Here is an 18,873-nt window from a genome sequence, read left to right as displayed (position 1 = left end):
GTATACGTTTATCTGTGTATATATGAGGCTATTATTTTATAACGAACCAACGCACCCCTTTCTCCCCTTTGCTGTCTGATTGGCTCATTTTCTCAAGGGGGCGTGTGGTAGTTTTGCGTAGCTCAACATCATACATCTATGTTACATCCAGCCTTCCGCTTTGGCAAGCTCTAGGTCGTTAGGTAACCGTAACATAGGAGTCTTTGTTAACTCAACCTACACTTCATTTACCAGAGGCCAACCAAACCTATTTTTCGGTGCAATGGCCGGCACATGGTGGCATAGTGCCGCGGTGACCCACGTTTTGATGGCGCTCTTTGCCATGGGCTCCTGGATTTCCGTAAACAGTCTCTGGGTCGAGCTGCCGGTGATTGTCAAAGTATTGCCCGAAGGTTAGTGTGCCAGAGTTAACTCTTATTTTACGACGTCTATTATGCAATATTTTTTTTGATTGTTGTAGAATAATTAGGGGCGATGGACGATTGTTTTCCAATCAGCATGTTTTATTGAAAGGATTGTTTCTTTCGCGCGTCTCCGTGGAGACTGTTGTCTGTTGCCCAAGCGACTCTATGGAAGAATGTTCAGTTTAGCCATTGTCCGTATATAGGCATACGTCCTGGTAATGGGAAATAGCAAGTCTATCGTAAAATCCGCCCCCAAAAAAGCGAATAAATATATGCTTGGTATTGCTACCCGTTTACTTAATGATATTCGATACATAATGTAATAACGGCGCTATTACTTCTTATTCTAGTAGTTACTGTCTGAAGAACTTCTGTCTATTTTGTTTCTTTGTTTGACCAATGGCACGGCAGGTTTTTCTGTATATATGAAACACTTTTCCGGAAATGGGTTGTTTAGTTCACTGCGAAGTTCCGTGGTTAGTCATGAAGAGGTTTGAATGGGGCTCAGGGCTCAAGCATGTGGGCCGTGTGTGTCCACCCAAGATATATATATATATATTATATATATATATATATATACCGCTCCCACATACCCAATGACGTGTTAGACAAGTCCTACTATATGGCTCTGCACAGTACTGACCGCTGCAGTCATTGTATGAAACATTGCATGGAATGCGGTGAACTCCGTCTGTGTGTCGTAATGGTGCGTAATTGTTCAGCTGGCAGTTGTAAAATGGTTTGATCCCCTCCCGCCGCCCCCCTCTGCTCGTAGGATGGAACCTCCCCGCCTACCTCTCCGTGCTGATAGCAATGGGTAACCTGGGGCCCATCGCCGTCACCGTGACCCACCACTGCGCCCCGGGCCGCCTGAACGAGCGGCTGGTCATCCACGGCATCCAGGCGCTGGCCGTGGCCGCCTCCGGCGCCCTGGCCGTGTTCTGGTGGCACACGGCCAGCGTGGGCGACCGGCAGCACTCGCTGGCCTTCCTGCTGCTCAGCTTCCTGCTGGCGCTGGTGTGCTGCACGTCCAACGTCACCTTCCTGCCCTTCACCTACAGCTACCCGCCGCAGTACATCCGCACCTTCTTCATCGGCCAGGGCCTGAGCGCGCTCTTCCCCTGCGTGGCGGCCCTGGCGCAGGGCATCGGCAAGATGGAGTGCACCGAGTCCGTCAACGGCACGGCGGGCCACGCCGTCTACCAGCCCGAGAGCTTCCCCGCGCAGAGCTTCTTCTGGTTCCTGTGCGCCATGCTCTGCGTGTCGGCGCTCGCCTTCTTGGCGCTGGTGCGGCGGCAGGAGGCCTCGTCGTCGTGGCGACCGCGCGACGAGCCTGTCGCCGTCGTCGACGAGGCGGAGGCGGAGGCGGAGGCGGGGTCCTCGGCGTCGCCGGGGCCGGGGGAGAAGGGCGACGGGGAGGAGACGCACCCGCTCCACAACGGCGGGCCGCTGGTCACGGACGAGCGGCCCGCGATGGAGGAGCAGCTGGCAGCGCACACCTTCTGGACGCCGCGCAACGTGTACCTGCTGGCGCTGCTGGCCGTGTCCAACGCGCTCACCAACGGCGTGCTGCCGTCCGTCCAGAGCTACTCCTGCCTGCCCTACGGCACCATGACCTTCCACCTGTCGGTCGTCCTGGGCAACATCGCCAACCCGCTGGCGTGCTTTGTGGCCATGTTCGTCCTCTTCAGGTGAGGGGGGGGGGGGGGATCGGTTAGTGCTTCTCGTGTAGAGGTCGTCTGATGGTAGGCAAGACATGGCCACTTTAATTATTGGTCGCTTTTCATACACGAGGCAGACTTAAAGTGCTTCACGTAGAAACATTTTCATAAAATAAAGAAAACCGATGAGTAAAAGAGAACAAAGGCAAAGTGGAAAGTTCACAATAAAATAAAGAAATAAAATAAAGTACATACGTGAGAGAAAACAACGTAGGGCTTTTGTCGTTTTATAAAACTGTACGTTCAGTTCGAAAGACAATACGCAAACTATACTCAGACTTTGTTCCCTGCTCTCCCCTCCCAGGTCCTCTGCGTGTCTGGGCGTCATGTCCTTGGCAGGAGGGGTGTTTGCAGCGTACCTCATGGCGTTGGCGGCCCTCAGCCCGTGCCCCCCTCTCCTGGGGCACCCGGCGGGCGTGGGACTAGTGGTGAGTCCCTCTGGCCCGAAACGCAGAACCACGAGAGGCACCCACCAGTGTTAAGGCTGGTTCTGGGCATCGCCTGTAAGTCATGTCAACACGAGGGGCTTCAAGAGAAACCAAAACAAATAGGTTAACTCTCGTAGTAAACGTCATGGATTTCATGGATGTTTACAGCGATTGGTCCAACGTGGGCGGAAATGGCAAATTATAAACGGACGAAACCATCTTAATCCAAGTCTTGTTTACATTGTATTTAACGAATTGAGGGAAATAAGAATTAACTGGCACATAGAATCTTTCTATACTATTTTTAGTTCTTGGCTCCTTTTATCCATGTCACCAAAAGTGACTTCAGGAACAGGTTATGTAGGAGCGGGTGGGCTGTGCACCCCTCTTGCTCTGGGCTGCCTACAGGCCCTGTGTGACTGCCAAGGCTCATAGCACATGGACGTTAGCGGGGATCGAACCCGGGTACCTTTGGGCAGCTGGGACTCGTACCCTCGCCCACTACACTATCCTACGCCTGAATCCAGTGGCGTTTTGAAGTTCCAGCGTTCTGGCCATCATGTGGTGAAACGGGTGTGTGTGTGTGTGTGTGTGTGTGTGTGTGTGTGTGTGTGTGTGTGTGTGTATGTCTCTGTCTGTGGCGCCTCCATGCAGGTCACCTCCTGGATCGTCTTCACGGGGCTCTTCTCCTACCTGAAGGTGGCCATCGGCACCCTGCTCCACGAGGCGGGCCACTCCGCCCTGCTGTGGTGCGGCATCTCCATCCAGGCCGGCTCCCTGGTGGGGGCGCTCTCCATGTTCCCCCTGGTGAGCGTCTACCACGTCTTCTCCAGCGCCCGGGAGTGTGTGGACAACTGCAGCTAGCCGCCCCGCGGCGTCCACTCCGAGCTAACGTCGGAACCGTTTCGATTTTTCAGGATTTATGAGACGTCGTTCTCCGTATTCACTCCGAGGGGATCGTGGTTTTTTTGGTGCAAGCTCTAGAGTTAAAATGCCACAAGCCTTTTTTTGATTCCCGCTGATAGTGCCGCTCGTGATGAGACGCTCTGTTGTTGTTTTGGGGAACATAGAGGTCGCTGGAGGCTTCCTGGACAATGGGAGCATTGAGTTACTGTCGACCAAGGGGGTGGGAAAGAGAAAGGGGCCTTTTAAGGAGATGATACTGCAGGAGGCTATGTGTTTGGTGCGTTTTATGAATATTTTTTACAGCTGTCCTAAGCTTTGGAAGGATCATGTGAAACTGTTGATGACCTCAGGAACACAATAAGCTACTTATTAACACAGAGAGAAAGAATCACATTCTTCCTTTTCTTATGCGAGGGGAAAGAAATGCAATGGAAATGGTTATTAATAACTACATTGAGTTTCCTACCTCTACACTAAGTAACCATTTCATGCACAGACCATATTTTTCTGTTCATTGCAATCCATATGCGTCCAGGTCTTTCAAACAATACAGGGAGATTCTTTTGCCTTTTAATACCTTTTTTTACTTGCTGCTAGTCACTTAATTATTATAAAAGAATATAATCATGTAATTGACAATTGACAATAAATGTAACAACACATTTTAAAGTTCAACTTCACCCTAGGAGGAACTGGGATAAGCTAATTACTATTTGTGTAATAAAATGTTGTTACCGTTGCAATTATTGTACATCAGTGCTTTCTACATAAAAAAGTGACAACACAGGTTTATTACCAGCCAAAGGACAGTAATTTTTCAGTGGCAAATAGTTAATACATTATTGTAATATTTCGAAGAATGTATTTACTGGTAAATTCAAAGCCTACCAAATGTAGTGTCAATAAACCAACTTTGGTAAAAGAGGAAATGTTTAAGTTAATAGCAGACCACCACGAATGTAGGCTATATATTTTGATATTCAAATTGTACTTTTCTGATTATCATCAATATGCTGCTACCGTTGATAAACCTGAACAGATTGTCATAGTTACTTTACTACAAGAAATGTTCAAGATTTGTTGGGTAAAGGCTTCATTGTTTGATTTACCATGTAACGGATTGATTGTAGATGAAATTGTAATTTTTTTTGTTCTTAGTTGGAATTTTTTTATGAACTGTAACAGATTATTATTATTGTTGTCATAAGTGAAATCATCTGCAAAAAAGTTCTTTTTTTTTAAAGTACATAGGTTGTAAAAAATTCAGTTCAACATTGACACCATCATGAAAGTCCTAATGAGTTTTGAAGGGATCATGATTTCCCTGAGTAAATAATGAACCTTTACCCAGCCCATGTTTGTCTGGGTTTGTGAAGATAAGAATCTCAATATGCCTAAAGGTATTGGTTAGCTACTACATAGCTATCAACACTCCTTTCATTGCTAGTCATCTGAGGAAAGGGCTAATTTTTTAAAAGAAAGAAAAGGTTATTTGAGAACAAATGGTACGCCTCATCTTCTAGTATTCAATTAGGTTTGATTTATTGCTACAATATGGCAAATGTATTAAACTGTACAATGTTGTGACACTCTTGAGAGCCCAGGGAACTTAGGATAACGATGTATCAGGAAGAATAAATTGTAATTTCTTTCAAATGTCTCTAGCCCCCTCCGTCTCCTTGCTGTCGAAATTAAACCAGCCAAAGCCATTACATTGTGTATTTTATGTCCTGACTGATGTATGCTACTGCCATCATGTGGTTTGTTTACGATTCTGTTCACTAAATCGAAATAGTGAAACTGATTAAACCAAGTAACTTTCAAAGATGAAACTGATCTTTTTATTGATACCAATCCAAATCCATTTCTGTTAACTATTTTCCAAATATGATTTTTTTATGAATATTTTCACGACGTTTAAGCTAAATCCAATCGACGGGTATCCAGCTCCCCATTTTGGTTTCTTGTCATTAGCCCACATTAATCTCTTGGCTTCTTATAATTATATATTTTTTTTTTCTTCTGAGAATGGACATTTCCGCAAAGTATGTGCTTATGAAAAGGTATCTACTCAATCGTACTATATTTTTCAGGCCATTAACTCAAGTTAAGCTATGATTTTGTTTTTTACCCATATAGAAGAATTTCAGTATTAATCCACTCTGTTAACTACATTCTAGTTTTTAATAAAATAAAATAAAAATGCTACATAAAAGATGGAGGCCTCTCCATCTTGTGATTCCCTCTTGCAGGCATCACATAGATAATACAAATGTATTATTTTTCCAAAAGCCCACACCACAACAGAAACAACTTGTTTGGTTTATATCTGATGTACGTAGTACGTATACAGGAAAGGGTAACTGAAAACTTTAAGCCTCTGCTCCCATGACTGGCCTGGGGAGGGGGGGGTCCAAGAAAACCTCCAGATGCTATAAACCTTTGACTAGTCAAAGATGGGTTTTTGTTAAAAAAACAAAGAAGCTGGTTACGAATCACAACATGTGATGTGTGTCTCTCTGCTTGTCAAAGGAGGGAGGGCATATTGCAGACCTGTGTCATGGTTGGTTGATCATAGTCCCCCCCTCCCTCACCGTTATAAACTTGGCTCAGAGTCCGGGGGAATGTGATTTTAGATGTCGGTTTGCTGAGCTTCTGTCGAGCCACGGTGAGTGTTTGCCCGACAAGAGATACTGTCTTGTTTTTTTTAACTTGACGTTTCTGTGATTATAACGTCACAGAAGCGCACCCCAGGTATCACATGGTATAAATGTTAATATGGAAGTTGATAGATGCTGTGTTGCAACCTGCTAATCCTTTGCAAGAAGAGTTTTTGAAATTCACAATACTATTTTTAGTGGGACACAAATATAACATTTAAATAGAACATTTTAAATTGACAATTTTGCGCACTTAAAGGTTAAAAACCCTTTCTTTTCATATATTTTTTTCACGTTCCATTGCCAGATGTGCATGCTATGATTTCCGAGCTGTGACATAATAGTGTTTTCAAAAGCTCTCACAGCATGATTTCCTTCATGATTTCCACAAACAATGCCTGCTCAGAAGTGTTCTTAGGTTGTATAACACTGCTGAACATTACCCCGGCATAGCAGACGGCTATAAACTTTTCAAAAGTTTGCAAGGTTCCCAAACGGACGAAACCATCTTAATCCAAGTCTTGTCTACATTGGTTCAAATATATGGTTTGTCATTAAAGACTTTTCGGATTTTGCATCACACGTAAACCAATCCGAAACCCTATAGTATTATTCAGTTAGAAGAGTTGGTGGATCACGACGTCTCCGCCTCTTCTGTAACTGTAAAGCCTCATTCACGGGCTGTAGGACATCTTAACTCGACAGCACAATTAATCATTTAGAGAAAGAGGAAACACCCTTTTATACAATTGTTTGCTTACATATTAACTTGAGTTTGTTGATGGGTCACATTTTGATAATGTTTACTTTGCTTTCCTTGAGGTTGTCAGCCATATGTATATTGTTTCTTAAGAACTTTTAAGTCAGATCATTCTTTTGTAATTTTCTCTTTATCTTTTTGCATTTCTTTACGCTTTAATCATTCAAGATAAAGTGAGTTAGACTGGAAGGTATGGGAGTACATGCAGGCAAGGACCATGGGCAGGAATCGAACCCGCAGCACTGCCAAAAGGACTAAGCCTTTAATGGTGCGCTTGATGCATACCATTAACCCGGGTAATGCTCTAGCCGGTTAGCTACCAGGGCACCCCAACCAGTCATTTGTTATTCAAGCTTATAACGATAATTGCCAATTACTGAAAATAAGCAGTTCCACATTTAGGCTTATGTAACAGCAGATCACTGAAAGACCATGAAAGACGTTTCTGAATACAAAGTCCAATTTTGGGAGTTCGGCCTTCGGAGAATAAGACTTGTAAGCTGGCAAATCCGCAAGTAGACACACTACTACTGAGAACCGGCCTTTCCTCACCGCAATCCTTGTGCAGCCTGGGGTACCATGGACACATGCATAGTATTATGCAGGAAAGCCTGATGGTTCCGGTTCCCTACTCCCAGCAAAAAGGTACTAGATTCAATCCCCAGTGTCCGCAGGTGTACCCTTATGCATCATTTGGCAAGATGCCCTCAACCCCCAACGAACAAAATGTCTTTTCCTCCAATCTTTTAGGAAAGTTGTGCTTCACTCGAAGGGACCTTTTTCCTTCAGCATGTCCCTGTTCACCCACATACTGGCCTGCCTGCTGGGCATGGGCTCCTGGGTGTCCATCAACGGTCTGTGGGTGGAGCTGCCCCTGCTGGTGCCCCAGATCCCCGAGGGTTGGTACCTGCCCTCCTACCTGTCGGTGCTCATCCAGATGGCCAACGTGGGGCCCCTCTTCGTCACCCTCATGCACCGCTTCCAGCCGGGGAAGCTCAACGAGAAGGCCGTCATCTACTTCATCATCGGCCTGGGCACCGTGGCCTCCCTCCTGCTGGCCCTCTTCTGGAAGGAGACCACGGTGGTGGCGGGCGCCCCGCGCAGCGTGGCTCTGCTGGTGCTCACCTTCTTCCTGTCCACCGTGGACTGCACCTCCTCCGTCACCTTCCTGCCCTTCATGATGCGCCTCAAGCCGCAGTACCTCACCACGTACTACATCGGTGAGGGCCTGAGCGGCTTGCTACCGGCACTGGTGGCCCTGGTGCAGGGGGTCGGGGTTGTGGACTGCGTCAACGTCACCGCCGCCGCGTGGGCGCCCAACCGAACCGCCGCCACCACCGCCACCGAGCTGGAGGCCCGGTATCAGCCGGCCAACTTCTCGCCGGAGGTTTTCTTCTACTTCCTGAGCGCCATGATGCTGGTGTGCCTGGCGGCGTTCCTGCTCCTCAACCACCACCCGGCCGTGGCCCGGGAACGCCGCAACGGCGACTACACAAATGGCGTCAAGGCCACCCACGGCCGGTCACAGGCTTCCGAGAAGGGCGCCGTGAGGACGGATCCGTTCAGAGTGGTCAACGCTGAGCCCAGGAGCGGCTTCGGCACGGGGGCCTACAGCACGAGGGAGGTGCTGTATATCTTTGGCATCCTTGCATGGGTCAACGCCCTGACCAACGTGGTGGTGCCGTCCGTGCAGTCCTACTCGTGCCTGCCCTACGGGAACAAAGCCTATCACCTGTCCGCCACCATGGCCGCCGTGGCCAACCCGCTGGCCTGCTTCATCGCCGTTTTCATCCCGATAAGGTAGAGCCAGATCCACTTGTGGTTCTGCAGGAACCTGATAGGTAGATTACCCTAGTACCAGCCTATCTAGTGGACGATTAACTGGTAGGCTGAACCATCATGCGACTGGCTTCAGAATATGGACGCACATCAAAAACGTGTCAGTTCACCATAGTGTTGATTTTGAAATGGCTTGTAATCGCTAAACCACATCACACACTGGTGTCAACACAACGATTACTGTGTGTAATGACGAATCAATCCGAGAGAACGCAAACAGCAAATGAGATGTTTGTTTCTGCACACGTAGGTCGCTGCTGTCGATGGGAGTGCTTACGTGTTTGGGCACCGGTGTTGCAGCGTACATCGTGAGCATGGCTGCACTGAGTCCCTGTCCACTGCTGGTCCACGACACCTCGGGAGTGGTCCTCATCGTGAGTCTGACGCTGTTTCAGGGCCTCTTGTACTCTGTTGCTGGGTGATGGCTGATGGGTCAGCGTTCCCCGGGGGACATCATAAGTGGGAGCGTTCTCCCAGGTGTAGGATGGATAGATGACCAACCTGATGGACTGAACCAACTGGGAGGCTGAATCGCTTCATCCTACATCTGGGTGGACGCTCCCAGATAGGAGAGGCTTTATCCAATAACTAATCAACCTCGTACCTGGTGGTGAAATAGGGGTCATAAGTTAATTATTTTCTGATTAATGCTTTAGCAGTGTAAAACTGTGATTTCTGTGCTGTTTTCTTTAATCAAATATGCCGGTTAACCAGAATCACCAGTATTTAAATACCTTCACATGTTACCGTATATTGTTTATGGAAAATATGGCATAACCTGCTATTACAGCATTTCGATTGAGAGCCATTATTTCCATCGCATTTGAATGTACGCATGCAATGAGGTTCACCCATCTTGTTTTCTGCTCAACAGGTGTGTGCCTGGATTGTTTTTGTTCTCACTCTGTCCTATGTAAAAGTGATCATTGGGGTGATCCTGCGCGACGAAGGACACAGCGCCCTCGTGTGGTGCGGCGCTGTAGTGCAGTTGGGTTCCTTGTTAGGGGCCGTCACAATGTTTCCTTTAGTCAGCGTGTATAGCTTATTTTCTTCTGGGGACCCATGCAATTCAAAATGCCCGTGATTAAAGGAATTTATTGTGGAAAACCCAGCCAACAGCAATGGAAACCACACATGTTGGAATGAATGGCCATTGGCCTACTAAGCCTAAGGCTATATAAAATGTCAAGACCCCTCGGTCTGGTCAGCAGACTAATATTTGACTACAGGAAGAGAGGGGCATATCAGTGGCTAAATGAAACAGTACAATTGATCATAGGCTCTAGTTGCACAGGAGAGTACGAGCCTACCAGCACAAAGACAGCTTCCAAAATGTTTACCTGTAAGTGTCAATGTCAATTGACAAGAAATGTGTAAATAGAAATGTAAGTGACTGTAAATAAATTACTTTAAACTTTTGAACACCTTAGACTTTATTCCAAAAACATTAAACATGCATAAATATTGTGTACACAACGTACTTTTTTGTGTATTTTTTATAATGCGCCAATTTTGGGTGAAAATAATCTTCATATGGCATTCGTTATAGACGTCCTCGCAGAAAGAATTGTGAGGAAAAATAATGTATAAAAGGGAATATCTGGCATTTGGTCTACCCCTTCAATGGGCAAATTAAAGTAAACCAAGTCTAACCTGTTTCAACAGGATGGTTACGGTGGGCGATCAATCACTCTCAAAGGAGGAACCGGGCGATGTTGGCAAGAAAACGTGAATAAACAAAACAATGTATTCTGAAAAGGTAAAATAAAAGATTGACTAAAACTAAGAAGGATGGAGGAGGAATAACCTCCATTTCAGATATAAAGATAAATAGGCCTATCTCACTTTGTCGGTGTTAAACTTGGAAACAGCTGCCCTGTAGCTGACAGGTAAAACATGGGATGCACCACACTAGCGATAGAGATGAGGAATATACAGAAAGGAGCAATTATACAAGAGGAGTCTCGCGCTACGGTCTTATACCTAACCATTATACCCGCTGGGATGTAACACAGAAACGACGCGATGAATATCGCTCGGACTGTTTGAAAAGCTCTCTTTTTGACAGGATGTTGTTTATCAGTGGAGGACGGCGAGTTTTTGAGAGCGTTGAGAATGGCGATGTTGGACCATAACATTACAATCACCACAAGGCACAACATGGTGTACGCTACAATGTCCATTGACCCCTGTTCCATTGAAGTATGGAGGTCCTCAGAAAGGGCTTTCATTAGGCTAGGAGGCACCGCCAAAAGCCACACCAACAGCGAACAACCCTCCCTGCATCTGTACTTCTTCAACAGTGGGTAGAAGGTGGGATGGATCACAGCAATGTACCGCTCCAAACAGATGAAGGATAGATTCATTGGCCCTCCTATGAGTACATACACAAATAAAAACCTAGTAATTTTGGTATGGTCATCAATGTTAATCAAAATTAAAATTATTTGTAACAGGGAAAGCATGTTTTGAAGGGTGTGAAAACATGCCAAATTGATATTGAGGACATCGGTCTTCTTTGAGCGGAAGGTCGTCCACAGCAGCTTTGCAATCACCGGTAGTCCAATGAGAACAGTAGAAATATCAAGCGTTGTGATAACAACTAAGTGGTAGCTCCTACAAAGGTCAGTTTCATTATTTTTAACTGTCTCGTTGTCAAATAAGTCTTCCATGTCCTCCAACTCCAGATTGTGGGGCTAAAAAATATTAGAAACCGCACACAAGTCAGGGATAGGCCAAAACAGTTGAGGGCTGATTCATGGTCATAACTAACATAATGACTATATTTATGAATGAATGTTTTGCTTACCAGGTAACGGTGGTTGGGTCTATTGGCGAAGTTTCCTGAAGGTTCCAGTCAGTCCTATGATTTTATAGCAAGTGGATCACAGCTCACCCATTTACCTACAGGCTAGTGACTGTGGGACAATCAAACAAAACAAACCACTTCAAGTTGTGCTTTAACAAGTGAGATTTACATACAAGGCGTATATATATATGGAAGGTGTAACTCAGGCATCGGAAAAATGAACAATTGATAGGTGATACTGTGGCCCTACAAAAGGCTTATCGAAACGGCAGGTGTTTAGTCAAATAGGACTAGACAGAGAGAGAAAGAGCGAGAGAGAGAGAGAGAGAAATAGAGAGAGAGAGAGAGAGAGAGAGAGAGAGAGAGAGAGAGAGAGAGAGAGAGAGAGAGAGAGAGAGAGAGAGAGAGAGAGAGACCTTAACATGAACTGTTAAACAGCTTAAATAAGCTGGCTACAAGTTCTGCTTTGCTATATATATGTATATATATATATATATATATATATATTATATATATATATGTATATATAAATATATTCTGTCTCACTAATGGCCCCTGTGGCATGTAAGTTAAATACAACCTGCAAAAGATAATGCATTCAGAGCAAAGTGAATGCGAGCTCCGTTGGTTGAGATAATAACAGTCAGTTATAAAAAATAAATGTGATAGAAATCCAAAAGTTATAAAGGAAATTGTATTTTCACCATTATCCGCGTTTAGACGTATCTTCCGTCTCTCTCCCGACAGGATCCGGCCGGTTCAAACATAATTGAAGTTGTTGTCCTTACCACCATTGGCTGTGAAAAGGTATCTGACATGACTCAGACCGAACTCATGTTCACGGACAGGTCAATGTTTTATCATTGTATTCAGGTTACGTTTAGTCACGTTATGTAAATTAATTTAAATGAAATTGCATAAGTAATATAACAATAACTCCCAGAATTAGATGAGTCGACTACCCTAAATTTAAAATATTACTTCACACTTATATTGTTTCCAACATAATTGGTGCTAGCTGACAGAAGGGTCACAAGTGATGTAAATTTGTTAAGTTAGAAAGATATTGGATATTCAACAGATATTCACACTCTGAACTACAGCGATCTAGACGCTTAAGATGACAGTATGAGTCCTGTGTGTCCAGCAGTGTATTCCTGCCGAGGAGACGGTCAGCAGCACAACTCCTCACTATAGAGCCAATGTTGGTCATTACTTTACATTACCTATTGTACATCCGGGCCTCTCCAACAGGCAAAATACAAAGCACCCCGTCATTGACATTCTGCCGAATGTAACAGGTCGTTACTATGAAGGAAACTACGGCATTTTCTGTGTATGAACAATGTTGGAAATTAGAAAAATTCAACTCACACAACAACAAAACAAAGGTAGAACAAAGGACTAGTAATTTTCCGATATTTTAATGCAGAAATGTTTCATGTTATGTCATACATCTTACAACACATTTGAGTTATTTTCGTACAACGCATTTTGGGAAATCTGGGCATAGGCCTACGTGATATTATAATATTATACAAAACAAAAATACTCACATGACCGCTTCCATTGGTTCTCTAAATTTCCAAATGTTAAGGTTTAAACCTATAAGCTATAAATGAATTGTACATGAATTGTGTTTCAAAGGGGCAGTTTGCTCAGCTATTTATAGAAAATATATCGTTAGCAGTAAGCAGTGTTGTTACTGAGTCGCTGACGATCTTCGGCAAGGCAGGTTCCCTGTTGTTGACAGGTAAAATATGGGATGCGCAACACTAGCAACAGACACCAGTAATATGATGGCAGGAACTAATAAACAAGTTGAATCAGGTCCGGAGAAAAAAAAGAATAAAAAACCCACACCCAATGGAGTGTAACATATCATTGCAATCAACACAATGCCAAACACAGTTCGAAAAGCTCGCTTTCTGGCAGGATGTAATTTATGAGTCGCAGGCCCTGAAGTCCTGAGGGCCTTCAGAATGGCGATGTTGACCCATGCCATTTCAATTGCAATGAGGCACAGTGCGGTGTACACCATAGAGGGTATGACATAACTTTTGATATTCAATCCATACGAAAAAGCATTAATCGTGGCAGTGGGCAGCACTACAATCCACATGGACAGCGCACAACCCTCCCTACATCTGTACTTTTTCAACAGTGGATAGAAGGTGGGATGGACCACAGCAATGTATCGTTCCCAACAGATGAAGGCTAAATTCATCGGCCCTCCTATGAGAAGATACACAGTTATGAAATAAACTATTCGTGATTTAAATTCCCAGTTTAAATAAATTAAACACACGTGTAAAGTGGTTAGCAGGTATTGGATGTTGTGAAAAAGAGCCAAATTGATGTTGAGGATATCCTTCTTCTTTGAGTGAAAGGCGGTCCACAGCATTTTTGCAATCACAGGTTGTCCAATGAAAATACTAAGAATTTCACTTATTGTGATGTAAGTTTGACATTTTTCGTTTGCGCAAAAGATTGTCCCATTATTTCCGGCAGATTCTGTGCCATTGGAAATCATGTTTGTCGTATTTTCCATCTCTTTTGATTGTTTTGGGCTGAAAATATTAGAAACCATATACAATTAGGCTATTTTATAAGGAAAACTGTGGTTTCTTAGGTTGGTACTATGTATGCATCCCTATTCAATAACATAAATGAACACCATAACAAGATAACCTTTTCAATCAGAATACTTACCAGGTATCGTGGTTGTTGCTATAAAGCCAAGATAAAGGCCTTGGTCCTGTGATTTTATAGCAAGTTGATGAAACCTTACTTATTTACCTAATATGTTTGTGGGACACTCAATCAATACAAATCACGTCGTGCAAATAAGACGAATGCTTCTAACAACTCTCTGGGGCCTCTGATGTGGTTCAACCAAAGGCCTGTCAAAACAACAGGTGTTCAGTCAGGCTGGACGACCGTCGCACGATCCTGCAGGACTGCAGAGATTATTATTATTAGGAGGCCAAGCACAATGTGTGAGGCAACCTATTGTAATCGTTATTGTTAGGGTTAGGGTTAGGGTTAGGGAGTGATTAGTGATTGTTGGGGACCAAAGTTATAACTGCTCAAGTAGATGATGAACTCGATTGACGAAACAATATGGCTGCCGTAGGCTCATAATCATCCAAATTGAACTTAACGGCAAAAATTTTACCCGATCATAATCGAACTTGGTGCAGTCAAAGGCACATGAGTCAAGAGGGACCTCTCCAAATGTTATCTAGATCGGGCAATAGGGGGCGCTATAACAATAAACTGAAAATGCAAACTTTGGACGGCCATATTTCCTGACCCTTTCACCTTCACTACAGTCATTAAATCCTGTAGACTTACGTCTCGCCTCGTGTTGAGCAAGTGTTCCTAGGAAACCCAGAACCTGTATCAAAACGGCAGCTGGACGTCCAAATAAGCCAAAAGAAATGTTAGGTGCCAGAGGCGGGGCTACCTTGAGTCAATCCTCACCAAACTTGGTCTACTTAAATAAGCATAGGTTAACGAGGCAAAACCCCATCCAAAATTGACCATAGGAGGTGATACAGCAATAAATTAAACTCCAAAGACTCATAACTCCACATCTTTTTGATGTACAGACAGTAATGAAAGTTTGTTCCCCCATCACCAGATCCAAGCTGAGGCTAATCCAGCGTTGTCAACGATATGGAAAACAAAAAAGGTCTTAATCGTCTGCGTCTGGGTCTTTATCGGTCTGTGTCACAGTCTTTAAAAAGGCTGTGAAAAATCGAGTAAACTATTGGATATTTAACAGATGTACACACTCTGTATTACAGCGGTCTTACGTGGCGAACTAGGCGCGAAAGATGACAGTATGAGTCCTGTGTGTCCAGCAGTGTATTCCTGCCGAGGAGACGGTCAGCAGCAGTACTCCTCACTATAGAGCCAATGTTGGTCATTACTTTACATTACCTATTGTACATCCGGGCCTCTCCAACAGGCAAAATACAAAGCACCCCGTCATTGACATTCTGCCGAATGTAACAGGTCGTTACTATGAAGGAAACTACTGCATTTTCTGTGTATGAACATTGTTGGAAATTAGAAAAATTCAACTCACACAACAACAAAACAAAGGTAGAACAAAGGACTAGTCATTTTCCGATATTTTAATGCAGAAATGTTTCATATTATGTCATACATCTTACAACACATTTGAGTTATTTTCGTACAACGCATTTTGGGATGTCCGGGCATAGGCCTACGGGATATTATAATATTATACAAAACAAAAATACTCACATGACCGCTTCCATTGGTTCTCTAAATTTCCAAATGTTAAGGTTTAAACCTATAAGCTATAAATGAATTGTACATGAATTGTGTTTCAAAGGGGCAGTTTGCTCAGCTATTTATAGAAAATATATCGTTAGCAGTAAGCAGTGTTTCTACTGAGTCGCTGACGATCTTCGGCAAGGCAGGTTCCCTGTAGTTGACAGGTAAAATATGGGATGCGCAACACTAGCAACAGACACCAGTAATATGATGGCAGGAACTAATAAACAAGTTGAATCAGGTCCGGAGAAAAAAAAGAATAAAAAACCCACACCCAATGGAGTGTAACACATCATTGCAATCAACACAATGCCACGCACAGTTCGAAAAGCTCGCTTTCTGGCAGGATGTAATTTATGAGTCGCAGGCCCTGAAGTCCTGAGGGCCTTCAGAATGGCGAGGTTGACCCATGCCATTTCAATTGCTATGAGGCACAGTACGGTGTACACCATAGAGGGTATGACATAACTTTTGATATTCAATCCATACGAAAAAGCATTAATCGTGGCAGTGGGCAGAACTAGAAACCACATGGACAGCGCACAACCCTCCCTACATTTGTACTTTTTTAACAGTGGGTAGAAGGTGGGATAGATCACAGCAATGTACCTTTCTAAACAGATGAAGGATAAATTCATCGGCCCTCCTAAGAGAAGATACACAGTTATGAAAGAAACAATTTGTGAATTGAGTTCCTTGTTTAAATAAATGATACACACGTGTATAGCGGTTAGCAGGTATTGGATGTTGTGAAAAAGAGCCAAATTGATGTTGAGGATATCCTTCTTCTTTGAGTGAAAGGCGGTCCACAGCATTTTTGCAATCACAGGTTGTCCAATGAAAATACTAAGAATTTCACTTATTGTGATGTAAGTTTGACATTTTTCGTTTGCGCAAAAGATTGTCCCATTATTTCCGGCAGATTCTGTGCCATTGGAAATCATGTTTGTCGTATTTTCCATCTCTTTTGATTGTTTTGGGCTGAAAATATTAGAAACCATATACAATTAGGCTATTTTATAAGGAAAACGGTGGTTTCTTAGGTTGGTTCTATGTATGCATCCCTATTCAATAACATAAATGAACACCATAACAAGATAACAGTTTCAATCAGAATACTTACCAGGTATCGTGGTTGTTGCTATAAAGCCAAGATAAAGGCCTTGGTCCTGTGATTTTATAGCAAGTTGATGAAACCTTACTTATTTACCTAATATGTTTGTGGGACACTCAATCAATACAAATCACGTCGTGCAAATAAGACGAATGCTTCTAACAACTCTCTGGGGCCTCTGATGTGGTTCAGCCAAAGGCCTGTCAAAACAACAGGTGTTCAGTCAGGCTGGACGACCGTTGCACGATCCTGCAGGACTGCAGAGATTATTATTATTAGGAGGCCAAGCACAATGTGTGAGGCAACCTATTGTAATCGTTAGTGTTAGGGTTAGGGACTGATTAGTGATTGTTGGGGACCAAAGTTATAGCTGCTCAACTAAGATGAACTCGATTAACAAAACAACATGGCTGCCGGAGGCTCAAAATCTTAGAAATTGAACTTAAGGCCAAAACTTGACCCCATTATAATCAAACTTGGTGTAGTCAAAGGAACAAGCGTCAAGAGGAATCTCTCAAAATTGTAACCAGATTGGGCCTTTGGGGTTGCTTTAACAATTAACTGAAAATGCTAACTTTGGACGGCCATATTTCCTGACGCCTTTCATCTATAATCATTAAATCCTGTCTCTCCTCATGTTGAGAAAATGTTCCTAGGAAACCCAGAACCTGTAACAAAATGGTGGCTGGATGTCCAAATTAGCCCAATCAATGTTAGTTGCCAAAGGTGGGGGTTACCTTGAGTCAATACTCACCAAACCATGTCTACTTAAAGAAGCATAGTTCAAGGTTAACCTAGCTAAACTCCATGGACCATAGGGGGCGCTATAGCGATCAATTAAACTTCAAAAACTCATAACTCCTCAGCCTTTTTGACGTACGGTCATGAACGTTTTTTTGCCCTTCACCAGATCCAAGCTGAGGCTATTCCAGCGTTATCAACCATATGGAAACAAAATAGGTCTCGATTGTCTGCGTCTGGGTCTTTAAAAGACCGTGAAAAATCTAGAAAGCCATTCGATATTCAACAGATATTAACACCTTGAATTACAGCGATCTTACGTGGCAATCTAGACATGTCAGATGACAGTATGAGTCCTGTGTGTCCAGCTGTGTGCCGCTGCCGAGGAGACGGTCGGCAGCGGCACATCTCCCGATAGAACTAATGTTGGTCATTACATTACATTGCCTATTGTACGTCTTCCGGGCAGGGCCGCTGGACTGGGGGGGCAAGGTGGACAGGCTTGGGGGAGCCCAAGGCAGAGGGGGGCTCATGGGAATGTAAAAAAGAAAAAATATATATTCCTATAGATTTTTCTACCACCCCCTAGCGGCAGGAGCCCGCGCACACGCGCTCAGTGGACATTTGCCAGGTCACGCCTCCCCCCCGTCAACAATCTTTCCCCACCACCCGTCAACATTCGTTTCTCCCCCCCCCCCCCCCGACAACAATTTTACCCCCCCCGGGGAAATAAATCGGGGGGGCCCATCAGTACCTCCTGTATACAGGGCCCAGAATTTGGTGCTACGGCCCTGCATCCGGGACTATACAGCAGGAGACATACAAAGCACCCCGTCATTGACCTGCTGCCGAATGTAACTGGTCGTTACTATGAAGGAAACTACGGCATTCTCTTTGAATTTAACATTGTTGGAAATTAGAAAATTGAACTCACACAACAAAAAAAATTGTATTACAAAGGATTAGTCGTTTTCAGACATTTTAATGCAGAAATGTCACATAACGTGTTATACATCTTACCAACACAACCCTTTTTAGCTCTTTTCACATCATGCATTTTGGGACATCCGGGCATAGGCCTACGTGATATTCTAATATTATACAAAACAAAAACACTCACATGACAGCTTCCATTGGATCTCTCAATTTGCCAATGATAAGGTTTAAACCTATAAACTTT

The 18,873-nt window shown here is 44.0% G+C and overlaps 2 protein-coding genes across 3 annotated transcripts; both read left to right on the top strand.

Moving 5' to 3' along the window:
* Nucleotides 1–33: 33 nt before the first annotated feature.
* slc52a2 (solute carrier family 52 member 2) lies at nucleotides 34–5,426 on the top strand. The gene is made up of 4 exons (XM_056582349.1): nucleotides 34–392; nucleotides 1,180–2,095; nucleotides 2,430–2,553; nucleotides 3,208–5,426. Exons 1-4 carry the CDS (start codon nucleotides 263–265, stop codon nucleotides 3,415–3,417), a joined length of 1,380 nt encoding a protein of 459 aa, XP_056438324.1. The 5' UTR covers nucleotides 34–262; the 3' UTR covers nucleotides 3,418–5,426.
* A 688-nt stretch (nucleotides 5,427–6,114) lies between these two features.
* On the top strand, nucleotides 6,115–10,184 carry si:ch73-196l6.5 (riboflavin transporter 2). Of its 2 annotated transcripts, none has more exons than XM_056583092.1 (4): nucleotides 6,115–6,127; nucleotides 7,630–8,679; nucleotides 8,969–9,092; nucleotides 9,593–10,184. In XM_056583092.1, exons 2-4 carry the CDS (start codon nucleotides 7,670–7,672, stop codon nucleotides 9,800–9,802), a joined length of 1,344 nt encoding a protein of 447 aa, XP_056439067.1. In that variant the 5' UTR covers nucleotides 6,115–6,127; nucleotides 7,630–7,669; the 3' UTR covers nucleotides 9,803–10,184. The 2 variants fall into 2 exon arrangements, with proteins under 2 accessions (XP_056439067.1, XP_056439066.1); XM_056583091.1 differs by lacking the exon at nucleotides 6,115–6,127 and adding an exon at nucleotides 7,447–7,524.
* Nucleotides 10,185–18,873: the final 8,689 nt, after the last annotated feature.

Source organism: Gadus chalcogrammus, chromosome 22, assembly GCF_026213295.1.
Source record: "Gadus chalcogrammus isolate NIFS_2021 chromosome 22, NIFS_Gcha_1.0, whole genome shotgun sequence".
In the NCBI taxonomy this organism is placed as follows: Eukaryota; Metazoa; Chordata; class Actinopteri; order Gadiformes; family Gadidae; genus Gadus; species Gadus chalcogrammus.
Note: the sequence above shows the minus strand (reverse complement) of the source record. Positions and strands in the feature narration are given on the sequence as shown.

Coding starts and splice junctions, on each gene's coding strand:
- slc52a2 (XM_056582349.1), top strand. CDS start 263: ATGGCCGGCACATGGTGGCATAGTGCCGCGGTGACCCACGTTTTGATG. Junction 393..1,179: donor TGTCAAAGTATTGCCCGAAG/GTTAGTGTGCCA, acceptor CTCTGCTCGTAG/GATGGAACCTCCCCGCCTAC. Junction 2,554..3,207: donor CGGCGGGCGTGGGACTAGTG/GTGAGTCCCTCT, acceptor GCCTCCATGCAG/GTCACCTCCTGGATCGTCTT.
- si:ch73-196l6.5 (XM_056583092.1), top strand. CDS start 7,670: ATGTCCCTGTTCACCCACATACTGGCCTGCCTGCTGGGCATGGGCTCC. Junction 8,680..8,968: donor GCCGTTTTCATCCCGATAAG/GTAGAGCCAGAT, acceptor CTGCACACGTAG/GTCGCTGCTGTCGATGGGAG. Junction 9,093..9,592: donor CCTCGGGAGTGGTCCTCATC/GTGAGTCTGACG, acceptor TCTGCTCAACAG/GTGTGTGCCTGGATTGTTTT.